Here is a 24080-nt window from a genome sequence, read left to right on the forward strand (position 1 = left end):
TCAATTGGATAACTTGTAATGTATGCACAATCTGTGTTGACATTTAGACCCTTTTTATACGCCCACATTTTCATGTGGACGTATATTGTCATCGCCCCTGTCCGTCCGGACGTCCACAATTTGTTTATGGACACTCTACAGGTCACAATTTTTAGCCGATTTTGACAAAACTTAAAATATAGGTACATCTCCCAAATATCTCGGTTCCTTTTGATATTCGCATGTATCGGACCATAACTTCATGGATTATGACCCCTGATTGTACGAAATATCACGTTTTTAGCTTGTGATCTCTCTAGAGGTCACAATTTTGATTGTATTTTGATGAAACTTAAAATGCATATTTATAACCCTAATATCTTGTTTCCTCTAGATTTTTGTGCATATCGGAGGGTAACTTCCTGAATTATGGCCCCTGATTGTACGAAAAATCACGTTTTTACCTTGCGGTCCCTATACAGATTACAACTTTTATCTGATTTTAAAAAAATGTGTGAATATATCACAGTCATACACTATTGATGGTTGAGTTCGAATTTCGTGAAAATCGAACAAAAATTGTACACAAATAGTGTAAAAATATGGTATATCAAGGTTGTGGACCCTCTAGAGGCCACAGTTTTTATTATCCGATTTGGATGAAACTTTAAATATACTATTCAAAAAAAGTAGGGGATATTTGATTTTGGGGGCATAATACTAAAATATGCAAATGACTACGAAAAAAGTCACTATAGAACCTAACAGAAGAAACATTTCCAGTTACATGTGACGCCCAAACGCACCAATAGCTACCGCATGGAATGCAGGTGATGCTTGGGATCATCATGGGGGTCCAACCCAAGATTTGCACGACTCTGACTTTGAATGTTACAGTCATTGTGGCATTGAATTCCAGGGTGGAAACATCAGTTTAATTGTTTTAGTGACCAGAAAACAAATTTTGATATGCGTCGGCTTACCCAAAATGAAAGGTTACGTGCCCTTGGCATGCTACAGATCGGCACAACACAGGCGGTTGTGGCGCGGACGATGAATGTTTCTCAGTCTGTCATAAGCAGGCTATGGTCCAGATACCGTGATACACAATCTGTACAGGACAGACCACGCTCAGGTCGACCAAGGGCGACAACTCAAGCCCAGGATCGATTTATCCGTACCTTGGCCTTGAGAAATCGTGTCATCACAGCAAATCAGATCAGCGCTCGTCTTCAAACAGACACTGGTGTGAGAGTGAGTGGCCAGACGATTCGGAATCGACTGCATAGGGGTCACCTTCGCGCCCGACGTCCTCGCGTGATCCCTTGTTTGAGAGATCATCACATTCAGGCAAGACGTCATTGGTGTAGGGATCGTCAACACTGGGATAATCGACGCTGGAGCAATGTGATGTTTTCAGATGAGTCAAGGTTCACTGTTGATTTTTTGGACAGACGTAGGAGGGTGTGGCGTCGTCGAAACGAGCGCTTCCAAGACGTTAACGTCATCAGACATGATCAATTTGGGGGTGGTTCTGTTATGGTGTGGGGAGGCATCACTGTTACTGGAAGAACGGCTTTACATGTTGTTGCAGGGCGTGTTACAGGCCAGTACTACCGGGACAACATCTTGGCAAGATGTCTCAGGGCCAGGATCGTTACAGGTTACCTCCAACAACAGAACATCACCACATTACCTTGGCTAGCACTGAGTCCCGACCTCTCCCCCATCGAGCATGTCTGGGACATGCTTGGACAGAGGTTACGTCAACGTCAACAACGTCCTGCCAATGTCCAAGAACTTGCTGCTGCGTTGCAACAGGAATGGGACAATCTGGACCAAAATGACCTTAGACGTCTCATTAGGAGTATGCCACGTCGGATCAATGCTTGTTTGGCAAACAGAGGAGGATTTACCCGTTACTGACTTGGTTGTGATGCTGTGGTAACTTTGCTGTTTGACCCGGGTATCATTTTACCCTTATAATGGTCAGTCTGTGCCTTACTTAGTCTAACGATCATTTGGAATAAATCGATGAATGTGAACTTCATTTCATTTTGTCATTTGTTTCTTCGTCAGTTTCATTAGGTGACTTTAATAATACTTAAAAATCAAATATCCCCTACTTTTTTTGAATAGTATATATGTTTTTATCATAAAGATATTGGTTCCTTTGGATAATCACACATATCTGAACGTAACTTCCTGGATTATGGCCCCTGATTGGTCGAAAAATCACATACAGATTACAACTTTTATCTGATTTTAAAAAAATGTGTGAATATATCACAGTCATACACTATTGATGGTTGAGTTCGAATTTCATGAAAATCGAACAAAAATTGTACACAAATAGTGTAAAAATATGGTATATCAAGGTTGTGGACCCTCTAGAGGCCACAGTTTTTATTATCCGATTTGGATGAAACTTTAAATATATGTTTTTATCATAAAGATCTTGGTTCCTTTGGATAATCACACATATCTGAACGTAACTTCCTGGATTATGGCCCCTGATTGGTCGAAAAATCACATTTTTCGTTTGTGGATTCTCTAGAGGTCACAGTTTTTTTTCCGATTTTAAAAACCGTTCAGATACATCACCATTCCATCATAATGAAGGTTGAATTGGAAATTCGGGAAAATTAAAATGAAACTGCCCGACAAAATGGCAAATTGTGTACGCAAATTGTGTATAAGTATGTAATACAAAGGTTATGGACCCTCTAGAGGTCAGAATTTTTATCAAGTTTTGATGAAACTTAAAATATATCTTTATATTCCAAAAATCTCAGTCCCTTTTGATATTTGCGCATTTAAGACCATAACTTTTTGGATTATGGCCCCTGATTGTACAAAAAATCTTTTTTGTTTTTAGCTTGTTCTCTATCCATCTCTTGCAAAATGTGGGCGTATCCTGCCCGGCAGCCGCTGGTTAACAAATTTTGTGCAATTATCTTTTGTCAACTTGAATCATGATATTATACCCATTTTCAATAGTAAGTGCAAGAGGACCACACTACGCACAAACAAATCCGTTAAAGGCTCAATACCACTCTTGTTGTAACTGAATAATATGTCCTAATCTTTATTCTGGTCAACAAATTGTACTATTTTACAATATTCCAATTAATTGATGATACATATTTCATCTTAACACACCTAATTTAAAAAATTGTAAAAATTCAACTAAATGATTTGAAAAGCCTGACGTAAAGCTTTTCAAATGTGACTTGGATTTAAAAATATTTTTGAACCCTTTGGACAAGTAAAATAGGATTTAATGGATAATTTACACAACAGGTAGGACATTAACACATCTAGTACTTAGAATAAGGCTATTTTTTATTTTCTGGAGCTGTCAAGCCAGCAAGAGTTTTATTGTCCCTTTAAGAGAAACCTGCGGACAAGACAAAATACACAGACATGGCAAGAACTATCAAATTAAAGTGGAACTGAAAGCTAATGTTTACTTCAAGCAGAACTGTGATTTCTAACACAAATACAGAACAAGAGATTTTGGGAAGATGGGCTTTTGCCAATTCAGACTGTTCCAGGCTAACAGTTTTTTTTAGTTCAAGGCAACATTTACAAGAAACTAAAAAGTGATCAAGAGCAGTAATCAATGAAGTAATTATCAGATATAATTTTAATTTGACAGTTTTCCTCTTTGCCTTATATGAGAGAGAGAAATGGGGTTTAACGTCCACTCGACACAGACTAGGTCATTTCGGGACTAACATGGTTTAATTTTATTTCAATAATTCGCTTGCCCGTAGGGGTCTTTAGCAGTGGGAGGGACCCGGAGAAAACCCACGAGGTTGGACAGGCAACCCTACTCCTTGTCACGTACAACCAGAGATTTGAAACCATGCCAGTTGACTCAATGACAGGCCTCGTGATACAGCGCGCTTGCCTTATATGAACCAAAACAAATCAAGATAATTTTTGCTGTTTAGATTATTAGATTAATCTACAGGATTTTTTGTTTTAGAACAGAAACCCTTATGTATTAATTTCAAGTCAATCGATTGATAAATTTAGCACCTAATCAATAGTTTCTTTGTCTAGAGACTAGAAGGACCATAAGACTTTTCAAAGTGAACAAAAGTAATTATGAAAAATCATTTTTAGGCTACCTAGGTGTGTATAAATTTCAAGTCAATCGGGCAATAAATTTAGCACTTGGTAGAGCATCCTCAAGCAGTGTGGATGACTGGTGGATTGGCGAGTGGCAACAGTTATCTGCAGGAATGTTGATACAAACATATCTCTCAATCTCAGAAAAAATAACTTAAATAAAGGTTTGTTTATATTATTTGTTATTCAAACATTAATTAATATAAAAACTGCATAATCACCATGATGACAATAAGATTTGCTTCAGGCCCGTAGCCAGCATAATCTGAGTTACGGTGGTTGATTTTGAACAAAAAAAAAAGAAATAATATTCCGAGCGCTCGAGATACTAAGTCGAGCGCTTGAAAGTCGAGCACTCAAGATAATTAAGTCGAGCGCTCGAGATAATACAGACGAACATGTCTCAACCGATGTTTAAGCTGTATAATTTTGTGCATTATTTAATGATAAACTTGCAGAATAAAGATATTCAGATGTCATAGAAATTATAAATTAGATCTTTATTTACACAACAAGCACAAAATCAACTCTGTAGACCCACGGATGACTTGGATTCAGCTTGGATTTAGACGGGATTTCGTTGACTGATTTAATTTTAAATGGCGTCGTGAGTGGAGATTAACCGTTATGTTGACACCATACTCCCGGATCGAGGCTAAATGATAGAGTGTACGAAGCGAGGCCGCTGTTGAGCGACGCCTTAGCAAATGACATTTAAACTATTTAAAGTGCAATAAACTAAACACAGATAATGACAATTTATACAATTCCTGGAGACAGTTCTTCTGTCTTAATAATATCAATAAAAATATTTTTATTTCTCCAATAGGCACGACGCCACTGGTGTATACCTATATTATGTCCTATATTCAATTGATTTAATGCATGCCCAAAATACAAGTAAGAATGAAAATTTACCCTCTCACTTATTTTGTCCAATTGTTATAAAAATCAAAAAAGCTAAAACACAAATTCGGATATGATGACAGCAGACAAATGACAGCAGAGATTATGTAGGTGGAGTTAACGCCTGTCAATCAAACGATCGGCCATACTAAGAATCGGTGAAGATGCAATTCAATAAAATAAAACCAAGTACGAACAATCCAAACCATTAGACATTCCTAGTCAAAAATTACACTGGTGATATCTATGTTCAGAATAAAGTAATTTGACTGAAATTTTCAATATATTCTTCTTTCATCATATATTTTTTAACTATTATAGCAAGAATGGCTTACTCCTTATAAAAATCTCCCATAATGTATCTCTAAACATACACTATGCAAGAGCTAAATCTGCCTATTGCAGGTCTTTCTTTAGGTCTGAAATGTTATATAAAATATTAATTAGACATTTATTAACAAAACAAGACCATAATCGACTCTTGATGGCATCGGATACTTGAGATTTTAACTAGATTAAAACGGTTCGCCATTTAAAAATTTAATTTAAAAATAGGATAGCGAGGCTAAGTCTCGATTATACCAGTGCCTTGGTTACCACTGTGCACACATCTTGTCAAAACTACAAACAATGATAACTTGGCTGAGAATGAAGTAATTTGAATGAAATTTTCAATATTTTCTTTTTTTATCATTTATTTTTGAATTATTATAGCAAGAATGACCAACTCTTTATTAAACTCTTAACTAATGTATCTTTAACTATTTTCGTTAATATTCTAAGATCTGGCATGACCAGCGGTCGATAAAAACAGTTTAAGATTGCAGCCTTTTCATTTGCTAAGACCTAAAATTTGGACTAGGATTTAAACTCTTAACCAATGAAATGGCTGCATTCGAAAAAATATTTTAGTATATTTTTTTGTCCTAGTTCATCAGACCAATATCCATTTAGTTCCAGTGCCAAAATTGTTATGTAACATTATTACATATCCTTTATGTTAGATGACATTGCATGGATTCGTACCCTTTCATTTCTCTGATGCAGATTACCCACTTTCTCTAATCTTCTTGGTTGGTGCAGCTTGGTGGAGTTTTATGGTTCCTGCAAATAATTAATTGTTGAATATGTTTTAATATTATACTACAGATTTTGAAATATGTCTTATTTAGGTTCATAATTACTAACAGTTTTAAAATACTTACCAAAACAAACACCATTTCTACACCCCAGTGATAATTGATTAGTATTTCTTTTCAATCTTTGAACGGCTTTTGTTCTAGACACCGCTAAATAAAATCATCTATGATTCGTTGTCCCCGTTGCTCTGGTAGTGGTGTACCTGCTTCTAATCTCTCAGAGGAATCGGCAATATAGCCAGGCAAGGCGAATTCCTGGGTGACGACAGGTGCAGTTCTTCGGCCTACAGCTGCTTTTGGTCGGACTGGTCTAGCTCCAGCATCAACTGTTGTTGCAGACTTGTTAGAAGACGATGTTGAAGCTTTATTCCAACACTGCTGTGACCGCTTTCCAGTATGTGGTTTGATATGCCTCGATGCTCGGTTAGAGTTATCAGTTCGCTTAGATACGGGTTGTGTGACGAATAGTGCTAATAAATCTTCATGGCTCTGACTGACGTTTGATTTTAGAAGACTTGGAACCGTTTTGTTGTTGGTGATGGAAGCTTTAGCTTTAGTTTTACAATCAATTCTAGAAATTCTTGTCACATGAACATCATTACCTGTTTTAGCTTGACAATTAATTCCAGAATAACTTGGAATCTTACAATCTGTTATATATTCATTTTGTTCACCAGAAGACAAACTTCTGGCATCAAATCCATCGGACCCATTACTCTTCCTGGAACCAGGCCGCGAACTTCCAGTTGGAATTAGTGGTCTTGGTACCGATTCATCAGATCTGTGACTGACTGGTGATGATCTTGAAATATTCACTGATTTCTTCGAGAAACAACCGAAATTCAGTGACTTCGGCAGTGAAAACTATTTCCCATTTTGGTATCGCTTTATTTGCATTGGATTCTAGCATAAAAGTGGTTATTTAGACGTGCGCGCTATTGTGACGTCATTCTCTTAATTGTGACGTTATGAATAAGATAAAGCATAATATTATTTATATGAGATCATGAAATATAGACAATTTGAAGATTTGTTATAATATAATTTGTATTGTCTCCTCATCTCAATCTGGTATAGAATAGCAGTGAGGCGAGTTTTTAATACCCGATTAGGCCTATTGCCAATATAGAATAGGCCTAATGAATCGACACAAATAATCACAAATGTGGTTTCCAAACTTAGCCAAATACCCTCTTTTAATTCTAAAATACTTAAATAAAAATTGTGTCTTTCTGCTAATTTTTAAAAGTTTCAGTCAACGGGTGGAATACATTTGGACCAATAATTTTCTAATTCGGTTTCCGGCTTAACCCAGTCATATACTTCACCTGTCTTCATTAGCACATTCGGTGCAGAAAAAGTAGGACATTAAACCCCATTTCATATACTTTTAATTATCTTCTGATCCGCCAGATGTTAAAAATTGTTCCAAATTACATTTCATTCAAAAATACAACCGCACCTAACCTAGAAATATCGTCATCTAAGGTAACAAAAATATATTAACCCTTTTTTTTTAAAGACAACTGTCTTGCAGGCCTGCTTTGGTCTGGAGTTCTAACTAAATAAACATTTTCGATCATATTAAATGGAAGCAGAATAAACACTTCTCAAAATTTGAGAAGTATACTTGGTGTTTTAGTATTATGGCATTCTAGGCTGGGATTATATTTTACAGATAAAGTTGATCAAATTTAGTGTTGATGAGTTATTTGTAAGGTATTTAACGAGGTTTCCAATTTCAAAATATGGTCACAAAAGCTGATTTATGTGTTTATCTTGTATAATTACAAATAATCAAGCCCGAGGTATTAATTTCATAGTTTAGTGATCATAGAAAACCCCGTAGTTTGTGGAGTACACAATAAAAGCTAACCAGTTCCATTGACAATTGGAATTTTAAACCCAGAATATGGATCCCAAACAAAATTTATTTACGACGATATGTTAATTATTAACCTGGTTTGTATTTTAGAACATATATCTCAAACAATACCATAGGAATACGGGCTCGATCAGTGTTAAGGGGGCGGAACCCGTTTTATTGGTATTACATTTCGTCTGCCCGAAAAGTCAGATTGCCCGAAAGTTAGGTCGAAAAAAAAACAAACACGTTTTTAAAGATATATATATATCTTAGTAAATAAATTTTGAAATATGCCAGGCTATTATAATGTTATACTGTTGACGCCTCTAATTGAAATGTTTATGTTTGTGTTTGTGTTTTTATTTTCCAAGATTTTTTTTCCTTTTATTAATACACGCCCGAACAAACTATAAATTATCAAAGGTTTATTTCTCCTTTCGTTTTGTTATTTTCCCATTTAAAATTATTCATTTGAAACTATCAGACATTTATGTCTTATTTTCTTTTTTTAAAGCATAGATGTTACATAACACGAGTTTTAAACAATCACTTATCTTTGTTCGCCATCTTGACGCTCGATTCTTTTTTTTATTATTGGGAGTGACTGGCTCAGTGAGTAAGACGTTGGCTCGCTAACTTGGATGTCTCGTGTTCGATCCCATCGTTGACACACACACACACACACATCTTGTCACGTAAAAGAACCATTAGCAGAAGGAATGGGCTACGATATAAGAATAGCCCGTAGTGCCGCCGTCCGGGCAAAATTACCCTCATAGCACACTGTATGTATGGCGTATGGGCGTCTTAATTAACCCAGTGACCGGGCTCACACTGACATTCAATTTTTTTCCGGGAGAATAGACGATAATTTTTATATACAATAATGTTTATACTCTTTTCCGCCAACTGGAATATTGTATCTGCCAAAAATGTGTGATAAAATAGACAACATGCTTCAATTTTATTTATCAGGTAGGCCTGTTATAAAACAATTACCGATATAATTACAATAATATACAACAACTTAAAAATAGATTCGTCTTTACATTAAACAATAGCCCAGTTTTAGATGATTTACTAAGATCAGATATTTTTGGGGGTGACTTTAGTCAATTTGCACACCGTATAATATATTTTTTATTATATACACGTCAAATCTCATCCATTGATAGCCAATTTTCTATAAAGTTTGAGTGTACAACAGGCTTATTGTTATTTTCAGGTACCATAATGATTTCAGAATCTGAATCCCTGATAGAATGATATAAATTTCAATTGCATTTGTAAGAAAAGCTTACAATAATACTCGTCGTTCACTTCAGAGCATTTTGGCGGCGGTAATGAAACAAATGGCAAACCGTTTTCTTACTGGAGAATCGTCGCCATTCGACTCGTACTTACATTCTTACCAATGGTGATAATATAATTTGAAATAAAAATATCCTATTAGGCAACCTTGTATATTTTACATGCCGTAGCCTATGAAGCCACAGTAAACGGAATTCAACTATCGAAATATTTAATTCTCTCATTGACACGAACCGGATTATCAGCGAGTTAATTATGGTATGCCGTCAAGTGATTGAACTCACTGTAATAGTAAATCTAGGATATATACGATTTTTGTCCTCAAGTTCTCAAAAAGAATCGCCAGTAAGGAGACCGGGGCTAGTTCGACCCCGGGGCAAGTACAACCTTTCTTTAAATCGCAAAAAATAGATGACCCTTTAGGGTAACCCCCCCTTTTTGTGACCACGTGGTCGCAGCGTTTCCGTTAACGTACAATTGAAGGTCAAATAAGACGAGCTGGGCCGTGGAAAACTGTTTATGGCAACTGTGAGTATATTTTTTACATGTTCTGTCATGTCTATCTTTACAACGTAAATATTATAGCACAATCGTCATTGCATGTTCAGTTATTGTTGAGGGAGTGAACTTTATTATGGAAGATAAGTTTCTGCATTGCCTTGAACGTATCCGATAGAATCACGTGGTTTCTAAAAATAGAGCAGTTGGGGCAAGTACAACCATCAGAATCGGGGCAAGTTCGACCAGGGGGTTGAACTTGCCCCGACCAGGGGGTCGAACTTGCCCCGACCAGGGGGTCGAACTTGCCCCGTAATCAATTACCCCTCCTAATTAATTGTTTATATCATTTTTAGATCACAACACCATCATGGTTCGAGTCTATTACAGGAAGAGGCCAGAGAGGACAGCACCAGATGTATTACAGCGAGCTTTGGAACATTCGAAATCGACATCTGATGGGTACAAGAAAACTGCAGCTCTTTTCAATATTCCTGCCTCTACTCTGCATGGATATATAAATAAATATAAAAAACTGAACCAGGCAGAACTTTCAACATCAACGATTTCCTTTGGCTACACAAAACCGCGGCAAGTCTTTACTGACGAACAAGAGAAGCAGCTTGCGACCTACCTGCAGCATGCTGCATCAATATACTTTGGATTGTCTCCACGGGAAGTGAGGATGTTAGCATATGAATGTGCAAAGCTCTTCAATTTGCAGATGCCAGTTTCCTGGAGCGATGTCCAAATGGCTGGACCTGACTGGTTCTCTGCCTTTCTGAAGAGTCATCCACAGCTGGCAATACGCGTCCCCGAAGCTACAAGCCTAGCAAGAGCATCAGCATTCAACAAGGCAAATGTCAGTGTGTTCTTTGGAAAGTTGGAGGAGGTAATGGGCAGAAATAAGATTGATTGTACTAGGATCTGGAATGTTGATGAAACGGCTATCACCACAGTCGTCAAACCAAATACAGTGGTCGCTTCAACTGGCACGAAGCAAGTTGGATCCTTAACCTCACAGGAGAGGGGCCAGTCGTATCATCGACATGTTGTGGCGATAAGTCGATGATACGACGGCACGACAAAATTGGGTCGATGACACGACAAAATCACGCGATCTTACGACAGTTTGTTCTGTCGTAAGATCGCGTGATTTTGTCGTAAGATCGTGTGATTTTGTCGTGTCGTCGTATCATCGACTTACAGTGGCGATAAGTCGATGATACGACGGCACGACAAAATCACACGATCTTACGATAAAATCGGGCTATCAGTTTTGTTATGTTTCCAATTGCTAAATGCCACTAAAGGATTATATTACCTTCTATAAATATTCGCTAAAACACTTAGCACATGTGAAAACAATATAATTTCAAAATTAAAAGAGTTTAAGAAAATATATTTTTATAGGTCTGGGGTTTTGGGGGTTTTTTTTGGGTTTTTTTTACATTTGATCTGTCAACACTCTACCTACAGGCCGCGAATCTAGATGGAATTTGTTCAAATTTGGCACAATCATTACTTTCAAAGAAAGGGTGGCACTCTCGGAGGTAAATGCATGACCGAAGCACTACTGTCACATTGAAACCTGTTTTTTTTTTTTAAATCTGTTTTCTTCGATCGACTGTTTCCCTTGTTTCAAGTTAAATGATGATCTATTGGAAAGAACGTATTGAGTAAATCTACGCTATCACTAATACGGATTCAATATGTAATATTTCTCATTACTACCTATGTTGTTTAATCAATGTTATACATGTTATTTTTCAGTCTTATCAAACATCATTGATATCATTTTATTGATTCTGAAATTATTTGTAAAACAAAATAAGAGACGTGGGGGGGGGGGGTATGAGGCTTTTAGAGTGTGTTCGTAGTTGAAGATATTACTGGGCCTATTTTTACTCATCTAGGCCCCAATCCCATCAGTGATGTCAAACGGATGCAAGCCTATATGCGATAAGGTCAATAACGGCTGCGAATCGTTTTCTCCACCTCATAAAAAAACTCCTGCATCTATTTGGGTGACGTGGGGGGGGGGGGTATGAGGCTTTTAGAGTGTGTTCATAGTTGAAGATATTACTGGGCCTATTTTTACTCATCTAGGCCTCAATCCCATTAGTGATGTCAAATGGGAGAGAGAGAGAGAGAGAGAGGGGGGGTTTAACGTCCACTCGACACAAATTAGGTAATTTCGGGACTAACATGGTTTAATTTTATTTCAATAAATCGTTTGCGCGTAGGGGTCTTTAGCAGTGGGAGGAAACCGGAGCACCCGGAGAAAACCCACGAGGTTTGACAGGCGACCCTACACCTTGTCACGTACAACCGGGGATTCAAAACTATGCCAGTTGACTCAATGACAGGCTGCGAATCGTTTTCTCCACCTCATTCAAAAAAACTCCTGCAACTATTGGGGTGACGTGCTGCACTATGATAATGCTGTGATTTTAAAGAATGTGACCCGATTTGGTTTTTTTACAATCCCCTTCCCACCCTGTCTTCTGAAATCATTTTTAACCTATCGCTCCAGTCATCTATAAATATTGGTGGGTGTCGTACACATGGCAATGAATGCTTACTTGTTCGATACCTCCCGACACCACTTTTTCTTCAAGGAATTAACTTAGCTAACTCACTTTGGTCCTGCTATTGTAATTCTAGATTTTTTAAATATAATACCAAATATAATTCACTTGTGGACACAAAATGTTTCATTATTTTGAGAAAACAAATAATTAATCAACGTTTTCCTACTATCTCTTTTATATTTATCAAATTGTTGTTGTTAGTGTTTAACGTCCGCTTCCACCGAAGGTGATATCGCAGACAAGTTGTCTTTTTTTATTTTCATGATCTTAGCGCACGCGCAGGGGTCTTTCGTGTGGGAGGAAACCGGAGTACCCGGAGTAAACCCACGAGGTTGAGAAGGCGCCCCTATCTCCATGCCACATACGCTCACACCAGGGATCGAAACCACAGCCGCAAGCCAGAGGTGACCGGCCAGCTAGAGGTCGAAGCGTGACACTCTAGACCACTAGGCCATCCCAACCCCCCATTTATCAAATCTACTACTTAGGCCTATATATGATGTAATGAGTACAGCTGTATTTTTGTGACTTGTAGAAAGAGACTAGGACAATAAGTCGACATCTCGACGTTACGATAAAAATAACACGATGATACGACAGAATAAAGTGTCGTATGATTGCGTCAATACTGTCGTGATGTCGTGTTGTCGCGTTATGAAAGGGCGAGATTTAACATGGCCACTATCAGCCACCATAGGTCAGGTTACCGGAAACATAACATTTTGTTTTTGGCCTAATTGCGACTTTGTCGACCGACAGCGTGTGTCCTGGCCCAGTCGATGCAGTACAAGTAGAACGTTAAACCCCATTTCATTTCTTTTAGAGTTGTTGTACAAGTTTCTTTAAGCATGCAAAAAAAACTCCCAAAAAACCCAAACAATTTGTGATGTTGAGGTGTGGCACGGTGCACAAAAAACCTGGGAATCGCCATGATTCATTCGTCCGTTTGTTGGACGTGCCGATTATAATATGTGCGAATGAATCAAGTGCACAAGCTTCCTTCGTTAATCGCCCTGTGTCTCTTTTTTTTTTGACAAATAATAATTTATCCTTATTAAAAAAAAAGCTGATAATTTATTTGGTTTGGTTCAGAAATAGGAAATTTTATATTTTAATTTCCATGTAAAAGAAAACCACTCTTCTACGAAAATCCAAAGTATGGACGTTTAGCAGTACCGGTAGCACATTTTCATCTAAATTCCACTGACAGTCAGTCAGTCTAGGCCCACTCTTACACAGTGCAGTCCAGTTCAGTCCAGTCAGCCTTGGCATTGTTTGCAGTTTAACACTTTATGGTAAGGCCATTCTGATAAGAATATTCTTAAGAATTTATAAGGATCAACTGAACTTAGCGACCATCCCTACTCAGTACTGGCTCCGAAGGCCCATGCCTGGCCATGCCATTATTGTTGTTTTCTATATTCTTTTCATCTTTATTCTTATAAATTATTCAGTATATTATTTGTTGTGATTGTGAATTGAATAAGATGACACTTTACCTGATAACATTTATGTTACTAATATAATATTAGACAAGATAACAATTAAAATAGCTAAGTCTCTAACCCAGTACGTACTGCAATAGCATCCAACAAAGTCGTCGACATTAAAACCACAAATTATTTCTTAATTTAAATCAACATTGATGTTGCGATCTTATCGGGAAAAGATGGGCTTCTGATATCCAATATTTAAGACAAAATAAACATGTTACCATTGGTACACGAATCGTGTACCTACATTTATATTGCGTTTCAGTGCCATTTGTAACAAGGGACTCGAAGAACGAGGCTAGATATATTCGACAATTAGTCATGTCAAACGGTGATGTCATATTCTTATCTGGAGAGCATACACAATAAATACTATCGGTGTAGACTGGAATAACGAGACGTTAGAAGTTGCTATTTGATTGAGACTTCTGGCGTATTTCGCTAAACATAACCGATTTGAAATGAGAGTAAAAACGGAAACGATTGAATGTAAATCTGTTTATATACATTCATATTACATTATTATATATGTCATGCGACCCTTTAAAGGAGCTAAATCGCTAATATTTGGGACCTAGAAATTGATCCAAATCCAAATGGGTTGCAACGCATATAATAATAATGTAATCTGATTGTATACATTGTCAAAAACTCGCTGAGATATGGCCATTTGAAATTAGGATGCTGAAACGAATCATAAATTTAGTAACTTTTTAGGTTTTTGGGCGCTTTAAACTCATATTTCTAATTTCAAGACTTGTAGCACCATGGGCCTTCTGTCAAGACGTGGAGAGTGGACGCGTGAAAACGGGAAAACCGGTCGCCACATCCTACGTACGACCCATGCATCTTTTCTTACTACATATCTTAGTAGCCTTGTGATTGTCTAGAATATGTCTCTAGCTGTCTTTGCTTAACCTTCAGGTTGTGTATTTATTCCTTACTGTTTTCTTAAAACGTTTGTCTTTCCAGGAATAACAATGCAACAGTTTGTTTTTACATTTTATATATCATAGCCAGATACATGGATACAAGCATAGTATAGATTACAATACTAAAGTCATTCTCAAACACTAGTCAGCCAGGATCGATGGGCGAGTCTGCCGACAGAAATTGCTACATCTCTTCCCTTCTGGATTCAACCTGCTGTCTGGTGATTGCTCACAAATGTGATAGTTCTATAGCTTGGGTTTTGGACCTTCAGTTATCCAATTGGTCAAATATGATGTAAATAATAAAAGAGATTGGTCAATTTAGGCTTTAATGACGTCGAAACCCACCCTTATATGGTAATGGAAATTTACTGGAGAAACTTCCTATGAGATATCTGTTATCAACCTAGAATTGAATGTTTACCACATTATAACTCTTTTTTATGTAACCATCTGTCACTAATTCGCTAACTTGATTTAAGTACAAATATGTTAATCTACTAACTTGCCAGAGATATTAATTAATACAATATAATGCTATCATTTTTAATAAGAGCAAAAATTCTAGCAATATTAATACAATCGACTTTTGTAAATTCATAAAAGACAAACTGACATTAACTATGCCAATTGTGGAGGTTATATAGAATAGTGACTTTGCCAGAGGCTGTGGAAATCCTGAAAAAAATAGTGAATATTTCATTTGTTCCACATTTTGCCACCTGGTGGCATGAAACGTATGCCTCACATATTGAGTGCGATGCTAAATTCGTAATCTACACCAAAAGTTGTCTTGGATTACAAAGTTAGAGAGTTCTACTCCTATTAGAAATGTGACTTTAAAGCACCTGAAAACTTAAAAACTGAATTTATGGACCGTTTCAGCACCCTAATTTCAAATGTTAAACCCCATTTCTCTCTCTCTCTCCCTACATATTTTTCAGCAGTTCAAAAATTATATTATAGTCTAAAGTTTATTTATTTTGAATATAATAATTATATAAAATTAATTTATTGCCCTGGTAAAAGTGATAATGCATTTATTTGTATTATTCTCTTTCTCTAATTTCAGGTTAAGGGTTGGCCTACTCTAAATGTGTTTTAATATATTAACTGTACGGAAGTGAAGTTATTCAACATGAGCATTTGAATGGTTGAGCACTATAAAGTAGCATTACTCATTTCCTGATTTAAAGAGTAAACAAAGTTATAATACATTGTATGAGAATTACAGTTTTAACTTAACAAACGACTGAAGGAAAATTGACATTTTCAGTGATATTTTACCCATCAGCCTTTGCTAAAATGTGTTTTTGTTATGATAGTCAAATCAAAATATTTGCTTAATGTTTTCAATGAGGTTAGCAGACATAGATAATGACACCCACTAAATGGAAAGCTCTACTTTTCTTTGTGATATTTTTGTCGGTTTCAGGATTTTTCTACACTCAATATTATAGCGAATGTTTTCTGAGAAATTGTCCTCATCTAAAATATGTCGGTGAGGATGCATCTCGACTTTTAGATACAACTAATGAATCCCGGAAATTGAGCAAAAATGATATTGATTTTGAAAAGGAAGACGTGATTGTATTTCTTCACATTCAGAAAACCGGGGGAACCTTTTTTGGAAGGAATCTTGTGAAAAATTTAGCGGTTGATCCACCCTGCATCTGTGGACTCAAGGGGAAAAAAAGGTGCGATTGTTTTACAAAGAATAGAAAAATTTGGTTATTTAGTCGCTATTCTACTGGCTGGCTGTGTGGTCTTCATGCTGATTGGACAGAACTTAAGTCATGTGTGGATGCTAAAATGGATCAAAAGGAAGGACGACACCGTAATAGAAGGTATAATTTTTTTAAACTACACTCAAAGCCATTAAAAGCGCAATGTCAAATTCAAAGTATATTTACTGCAACAACTTTTAACAAATGTACATAACAATTGACAAAATTGAGATAACAAGCATCTGTGGATAATTTCATGAAAGAATTCACTACAAATGCACAAAACCAAAGCAGGGGTCAGCTGAAGTCAATATCGGGTATGTCCAGCCAGAGCTCATACACATACCTGAAGTCGCCTTGGCATGGACTTGCACAGATGTCTCACTACACGCTGTGGGATTGTTTGCCAATGATTTTGGAGTGCCCGTGCCAACTCGGCAACAGTTTGTGGTGGCACGGCTTGAGTTCGAACCCGTCGTCCAAGTTCATCCCAAAGCTGTTCGATCGGGTTCATAGCAGGCCAATCCAAAACATGGACATGATGATTGTTCAGAAAGTCTCTTGTCAACCTGGCAGTGTGGGGTTGGGCGTTGTCATGCTGGAAAACCATGTGTCGACGGACGCCGTGTTGAACCAGCAATGGAAGCAACACCGACTGAAGGATGGCATCAACAAAATGTTGAGTGTTGAGATTGCCAACACCAACTAGGACCGGAAGTTGACGTTAATAGTGGTCTGACAAGGACAGCTGTCTAGTCGTTCGGATGGGACGAAAAACCGAGTTTCCGTGTACATATTGGCGTGCACGTAAAAGATCCCTTGGCAGTTGGAATTCGATATATGAGTAAGCCGTAGCGCTGCTACCCGGGCAAAATTTCCCTCATAGCACACTGTATGGTGTATGCCCGTCTTCATTAGCCCAGTTTAGGAGCATGTTTAAAACGACGCCCCATGGACATGCTTTCGTCTGCAACTATTTTGTTGAGAAGCGACACCTATGACGCTTTCGTCTTGATCAACCAGTTTCAATAATGAATCAAACCATAGCCATAGTAAAGGGAAATAACTCTTGTGATATATTTCAGGTTGACACACAAAATAAAATAAAAAGATCGCGGAAAAGTGCAATAAAATAATTTAAGTCGGGGGTGGTTTTAGTTAGTCGGTCGTGTTAGGCGAAACAAAGATATTTTTAAGGTCAGCCTGAATAAAAGTTTTTGTTAATGGTGATCTTCATTAGAATATGTTTTCTATCATTTGAATGATAAAAAACCAAGTCTGCAGTACTCATGCAGTCATATTGAAACATTTGAAGGAATATTATGGAGACACTGTGACTAGTAGATGTGTTGTTGTATGCCGCCCAGTTAGAACACTAATTTACATTTCCCCAAATATTACTCACAATAGTCAATATGAATATGATAGTACCATGATATAAAATCAAAGTTTCTTGTAAATTATCTAGGATAATTCTTTAGTATGCATGTAATATACATGTCTTATGGTACTTTAAAAGTGCCCTTTTGTGATTATTTTAAGAATTATGTTGTTGGTTTTTTTTTAAATTGCAGATTTCATTATATTACTGTACTAAGAAATCCAATACTTCGCTATCTTAGTGAATGGAAGCATGTTGCACGGGGAGCCACATGGAAAGGTTCAAGACTTTATTGTAACGGACGTGAAGCAACTTTAGAGGAGGTTCCGTTTTGTTATGAGGATTCTGATTGGATGGATGTTACCCTTGAGGAATTTTTAGACTGTCCGCACAATCTAGCAAATAATAGACAAACTCGCATGTTAGCGGATTTAAGTAAAGTTAATTGTTATAACACGACTACAATGAGTTCGAAGGAAAGAGATTTCAAAATGTTACAAAGTGCCCAAAAAAATCTTCAAGACATGGCATACTTTGGACTAACGGAATATCAGAATTATTCCCAGCTTTTGTTTGAGGAAACATTTAACGTGCCCTTTATTGATGACTTTGAACAAAAAGAAGACACAAAAGGAAGTAAAGTGAAGATAGATTCTTACCTTGAGAGACTAACGGAAAGGAATCATTTAGACATTAAACTATATGAGTTTGCTAAAGATCTGTTCTTTTGGCGAGTACATAATATACTCAATATTACTGTTTGATGAAATTTAATTTTCATTTGTATTTTATTATCAGACTGAATCGTTCTACCGTTTCAGTGGTCTATAACACATGTAGCTAGAGCTGCCACCATACATGTACCTGTATATCATTCAGTGCATGGTGATTCACCATCTCGTACCTCGCTGTATGAGTATCAAGATGCTCCTTTGATTCTTCAACCCCATCTTTTTCTCTTACAAACTAGGTCAATTCGTTACAACACATCTTTAACTACAAGTACATGTAGGGTACTATACACGTACAGTACATGTAGCAATGGGAGGAAACTGCATGACCAGGTGAAAACCAAGACGACTGAACTAGAGAACTTACTCTTTGTCATATGCTATCTGTGAATCAAAACCAAGCCATTTGACACATTGGCAGGGAGAAAGGTCCCACAATTCAATCTAATTATTTTTATAATTTATGTAAATGTACTGTGTACATTGTATAACATATTTATTTTATAGTTTTTATATGCCCACATTGAAATGTGTTGTATATTGTCTACACCCCCATCCGGTAGTCCAGCATCCACAATTGCTAGTAGACTCTCTAGAGGCTGAAGATAATAACTGATTGACTTTAAATTTATACATAGTGTTTGCAGTCATGAGACGAAAAATCCTATTACTTTTCACTACTAGAGTTATGACTTGATTACTTGAGAAATCTTATGGATGTTATAGAGGCTAAAGTTAATATAAATTCAAACTCATGAGATAAACAATCGAAAACAAATGATTTCTGATAATTACGTAAAGGGTTATTACTCGTAATCAGATTTAAGTGTTTTGTAAATGTTTCCATTACTTACAAAAATAAAAAATATGTGACAACCCTTGTTGCCTGCTTGGACGACTTAGCTGCTATGGACGTATGGTTATTTTAGTTTCCTTTCAACCTATCTTTTTTTTTATTCACAAGGAATGGTCACACATCATGTGAGCATCAAAGCAATTCACTATAGCAATAGAAATATCTGATAAACAAAATGGGCTAATCTAAGCTATCTCACCTCAAATTTTCAAAAAGTAATATATGATCGGTGCTGGCAAATTGAGTTTCGATGAGGAAATTTTGAAAATTGAGGTATTGTTATTTTCACATTCTCCACCTTTAATACCTTCAAAATGATGTAGAGTTGGTATGAATCGTACAAAAATTGACTGAGCTATAGTTCCGACAAAAAGCAAGTTAAAGATTTCGGTATGGTCTAAAGCAAAACCACGGCATAATATTTGTTAATTTTTTCGTTTAATAGGTCTTTCTGTGTTATACCATACATGTAATTTAGAACAAAAGAGAGTAGTCCATAGATTAGTAATGTAGGTTTTGTATATAATAACTTTTATGGGAATAACTTCTGTTAATCTCACCAGTTAATTAGCAACTTAGGGTAAGTACTCACTGGTCAGGAGATTAAGATTGTTGATTGGGTAATCAGGTTTAGTTTCTTCATCATACATGTGTTCTTTTAATCTTCGTCACATGACTGAATTAAAATATGGTTTTGCGTGTACAATTATAGGGCTACTGTTATTTTCAGGTACTGTAATGGTATCAGAATCTGAACCCCTAATACATGTAGAATGTTAGAAATTTCAATTTCATTTGTAACACTAGTAAGAATATGGTACTGTTACTAAATGTCCAAATAAAGGTGTTTTAAATATTTTATTGCTATTTTGATCTTTTGGGTCGATAGATAATATATTTATAGACTCGTTTTTGTGAAAATCTCAATTTCGATCAAAATCAATATTTTCACTTTTAGCTCAATTTTAGACTTTGCACATTCCGACTCATTTTGCCAGCACGGGTCACAATTTTGCGATCTTAAAATGGTGGCCATAAGCTACATGTACATGTAGCATGTTACTCATTCACTACCTGGAATATATGTTTGTTAATGTATAAATAGATAAAAAAATACGTCCAGGTAAAAAATTCACCACTTTACTTCATTCTGACATACAATGTACATTAAATCATATACACATGTAAGCTAGCTGTCTGCCCTCTATAGGTAGCTTCAGATATTAATAATGTATACAAAATTAAATTTTTACCATACATATATATACATTGGTAGAATAATGTACATGTGTAAATACATGTACATCATTATTAATTCAACTGATCATTCTGCTCACAACAAGGTCCACTACTTCAATCAAAGTTTGAGACCTACATGCATGTGCATGTAGCACTACGATGGCATTGTGAATTAGTTAATTACTGCATACTACATGTATCGTTGCAGTTAATAAACCTAGTGAATTTTATCCATAAAGCTGTCTGTTACTAATTGTCCCCCACCATTCGAAGAAAGCAGGGGACTATTAAATGGGTCTTTCTGTCTGTCCGTCACACCTTTTCGGCCACAATAAATCTCCTAATTGAGCTACAATGTTCAAACTTGGTGTAGGTGTTTATTAGGTGAATGTCTTCCTTGATGGAGTTATGAGCATTTTCTGCTTAGGGTAAGCAGAGATAAGCAATTTGATTGGTTGATGTTTTGAGACATGATAACTTTGGTTCTAATTAAGTGAGAGTAATGAAACTTATCGATTCATTACATTAATACCTTGACTAAGTTCGATAATGAGCATTTTCTGCTTTAGAGTAAAGAGTGATAAGCAATTTGATTGCTTGAGACTTTTAAACATGATAACTTTGGTTCTAATTGGATGAGTATAGATTCATTATGTGAATACCTTGACTAAGTTTGAAGATGAGAATTTTCTGCTTAGGCTAAGCAAAGTAGCGATAAAGAATTTGATTGGTCAAGACTTTAAAACATAACAACTTTGCTTTTAATTGAGGAATGTTCATTAGGTGAATATCTCAACTAAGTTGATTGATTAACTAAAGCTATGCAGAGCTAAGCAATAATAATTTCTTTGGTCGATGCTTTGGGATAACTTTGATTGTAACTGATGAAGAGTGATGAAACTTAATGTGTAGTTTCACTACCGGGGTAGGTGGGTACCGGTACTTCAAAACCTTGACTGAGTTTGATAGTGAACATTTATGCTTAAACTAATTATAGATAATCGGTTTGATTGCTGGACACTTGAAAAAGATAAATATGCAATTAATTAATATGTGTCATCTATTTATTTGGGGATTTCAGTGGAGGGCATCAGCCTCGCTGTTGGCTTGTTATTGTACATGTAATATGCATATATATCCCTTAGTTTTGTCAAATGTCATTCCTGATAATAATTAAATTTTTACTAGTATTGTGCCAAATAAACTATTTGTAATATTTATTTTGTGTAGTTTTCCATGTGAAAGAAATATATATATATTAAAATATAAGTTTTATGAAATATATTACATAAGAATTACTCTCAAGTAGGGCTGCGCTCTTTAATTCATGTTTTTTCTGCTGCTAAGATTTCAACATGTAGTGGTTCTTTATCAAAGAGTATCTTGAAATTATCTGTATTTTTACCCATGAAATTTTATTTCATTGTATTTAAAACCTTTGGATATTTAAAGATGTAATTCTTATGGATGCCTGATTTTATGGTAGTAGTAAAATCATGATACAGGGTACATTTTTTTTAGCTGGTCTACTTTATCACTCTGGTCTTGCAGGTATAGAGATTAGACACTGTTTATTTCTTGTAACCTTGTCATAATACTTTGCTTGTTTTTTTAGAGATGACTTTAGTTATAAAATCCCTTTCACTCTATCATATGTAGGGATATTATTTCTACATTTAAATTACATTTAGTTAAACAACTGTCATTTTTTTTCTGTCAAAAATAGCATTTTTGGTTAATATTCATCATTTAATATTTACATGTAATTTTTTTTTTATTGTAACAGCCTTATTCTACAATCATATGGAGCCTTGTAGTCATAAACATTAGTTACATTAGACCAACTTATTGTTCTCTTATAATTGACCCATTTGTGATAACTGTCTTTTCAGAAAAAAAAATGACACACTTAAAAATTGAAACAAATGATCAAGGAATAGATGCTATACACATATCTATTGAAATGTAGATATGTATGTTATTGTACAAATGTATTTTCTCTCTAATAACTTACATGTTGTATATGTCTAGGCTACCTGGTCTTTACAACCAGTAATCTTTACATAAAACTGTGTTCTTTTTATCTTACATGGTGGTCACATGCCCAATATAAAATGTTTATATACATAAAATGTCACAGTTTGTTCTTTTGTCATTGTTGTGAAAAGTCTTAATGAAGATAAGGTGCTAGCAATTTAGTAATAGTCGGAGAAAGAGCAACTTTTAAATACAATTCTTTTACATTCCACGTTAAAGGCTGCCAGGAACGGTTTCAAAGAACGTTAAACGGAGTAGCCTACAGCATGAATTGTCACAATATTTAAAGATACATTTCCGTGTACAAACTAGGTGATTTGATGATATATTTGGACTAAAACATATTCATACTATTTAATCATCAAAATTTTGCTTCAAATCATTCGCAAAACATTGTATTCGCGAGGAAATACTCCAAGCTATAACAAATCTATTAAAAGAAGTCGTGTTTGTGTCACGTGACTTTGCTGACGAGGTATCTAGCAACGGGTGCGAAGCCGGGGGAGAATTCATTGCATATACAAGACGATGTTTTCTTTAATCGCTGTCCATTTATCATAAATATCGATACATAATTAAATTCTCGGATTATCCACTGTCCCGTCCCCGGGAATCCTAGTTCCTTTAGGAACTGTCTCTGATCGGACGATGTCCGCTGACAGTTTCTATCGCTTGCTATATACATGTAGCTGCAATATGAAATACCACTCATCCCTACCTCTGGTCTAAGGCTATTTTTTAATCCTTACCGGCTATTTTTCACCCTGATTCTTCGTTTGCCAAAGGAATCATTTCTTGCCACAGCTGACACACGTTTATAATAATTCTGCACTATTAAATTCTCGGATTATCCACTGCCCACGTCATTTTAAGTGATACTATTGAAAAAGATAAATGTGCAATTAATAAATACTGTTATCGATTTATTTTGGGATTTAAGTCCGGTACATTAGCCTCACTGATGGCTTGTCAACCATAAAATGTGCCATGGAAGTGTCGGAAATCATAATATATAGTCCTTAATAATCCTGCTCATCGTCATATGAGGGATATTCAATCCCCTGAGGAAAGTTGAATCTCTATAGTCCAATTTCGTCCAATTCAATATTTATAAAGATATGACGAATTGAAAATTTCACAACATTCTGCACATGGTAAAAACGCGATATGGTAAGTGGCGGATGCCAATTTGGTTAGGAGGAGGCGTGGGGTTCCTCTTCGAGAATATGTGTTAGAAATCAGAGTTTCAA

General features: G+C 36.1%; 1 protein-coding gene across 1 annotated transcript; it reads left to right on the forward strand.

Moving 5' to 3' along the window:
- Positions 1–12991: 12991 nt before the first annotated feature.
- On the forward strand, positions 12992–22930 carry LOC126819474 (heparan-sulfate 6-O-sulfotransferase 1-B). The gene is made up of 3 exons (XM_050547568.2): positions 12992–13729; positions 15932–16706; positions 18161–22930. The coding sequence occupies exons 2-3, from the start codon at positions 16237–16239 to the stop codon at positions 18729–18731; spliced, it is 1041 nt and encodes a 346-aa protein (XP_050403525.1). The 5' UTR covers positions 12992–13729; positions 15932–16236; the 3' UTR covers positions 18732–22930.
- The last annotated feature ends 1150 nt before the right edge of the window (positions 22931–24080 follow it).

This window comes from Patella vulgata, chromosome 1 (assembly GCF_932274485.2).
Source record: "Patella vulgata chromosome 1, xgPatVulg1.2, whole genome shotgun sequence".
Lineage (NCBI taxonomy): Eukaryota > Metazoa > Mollusca > Gastropoda > Patellidae > Patella > Patella vulgata.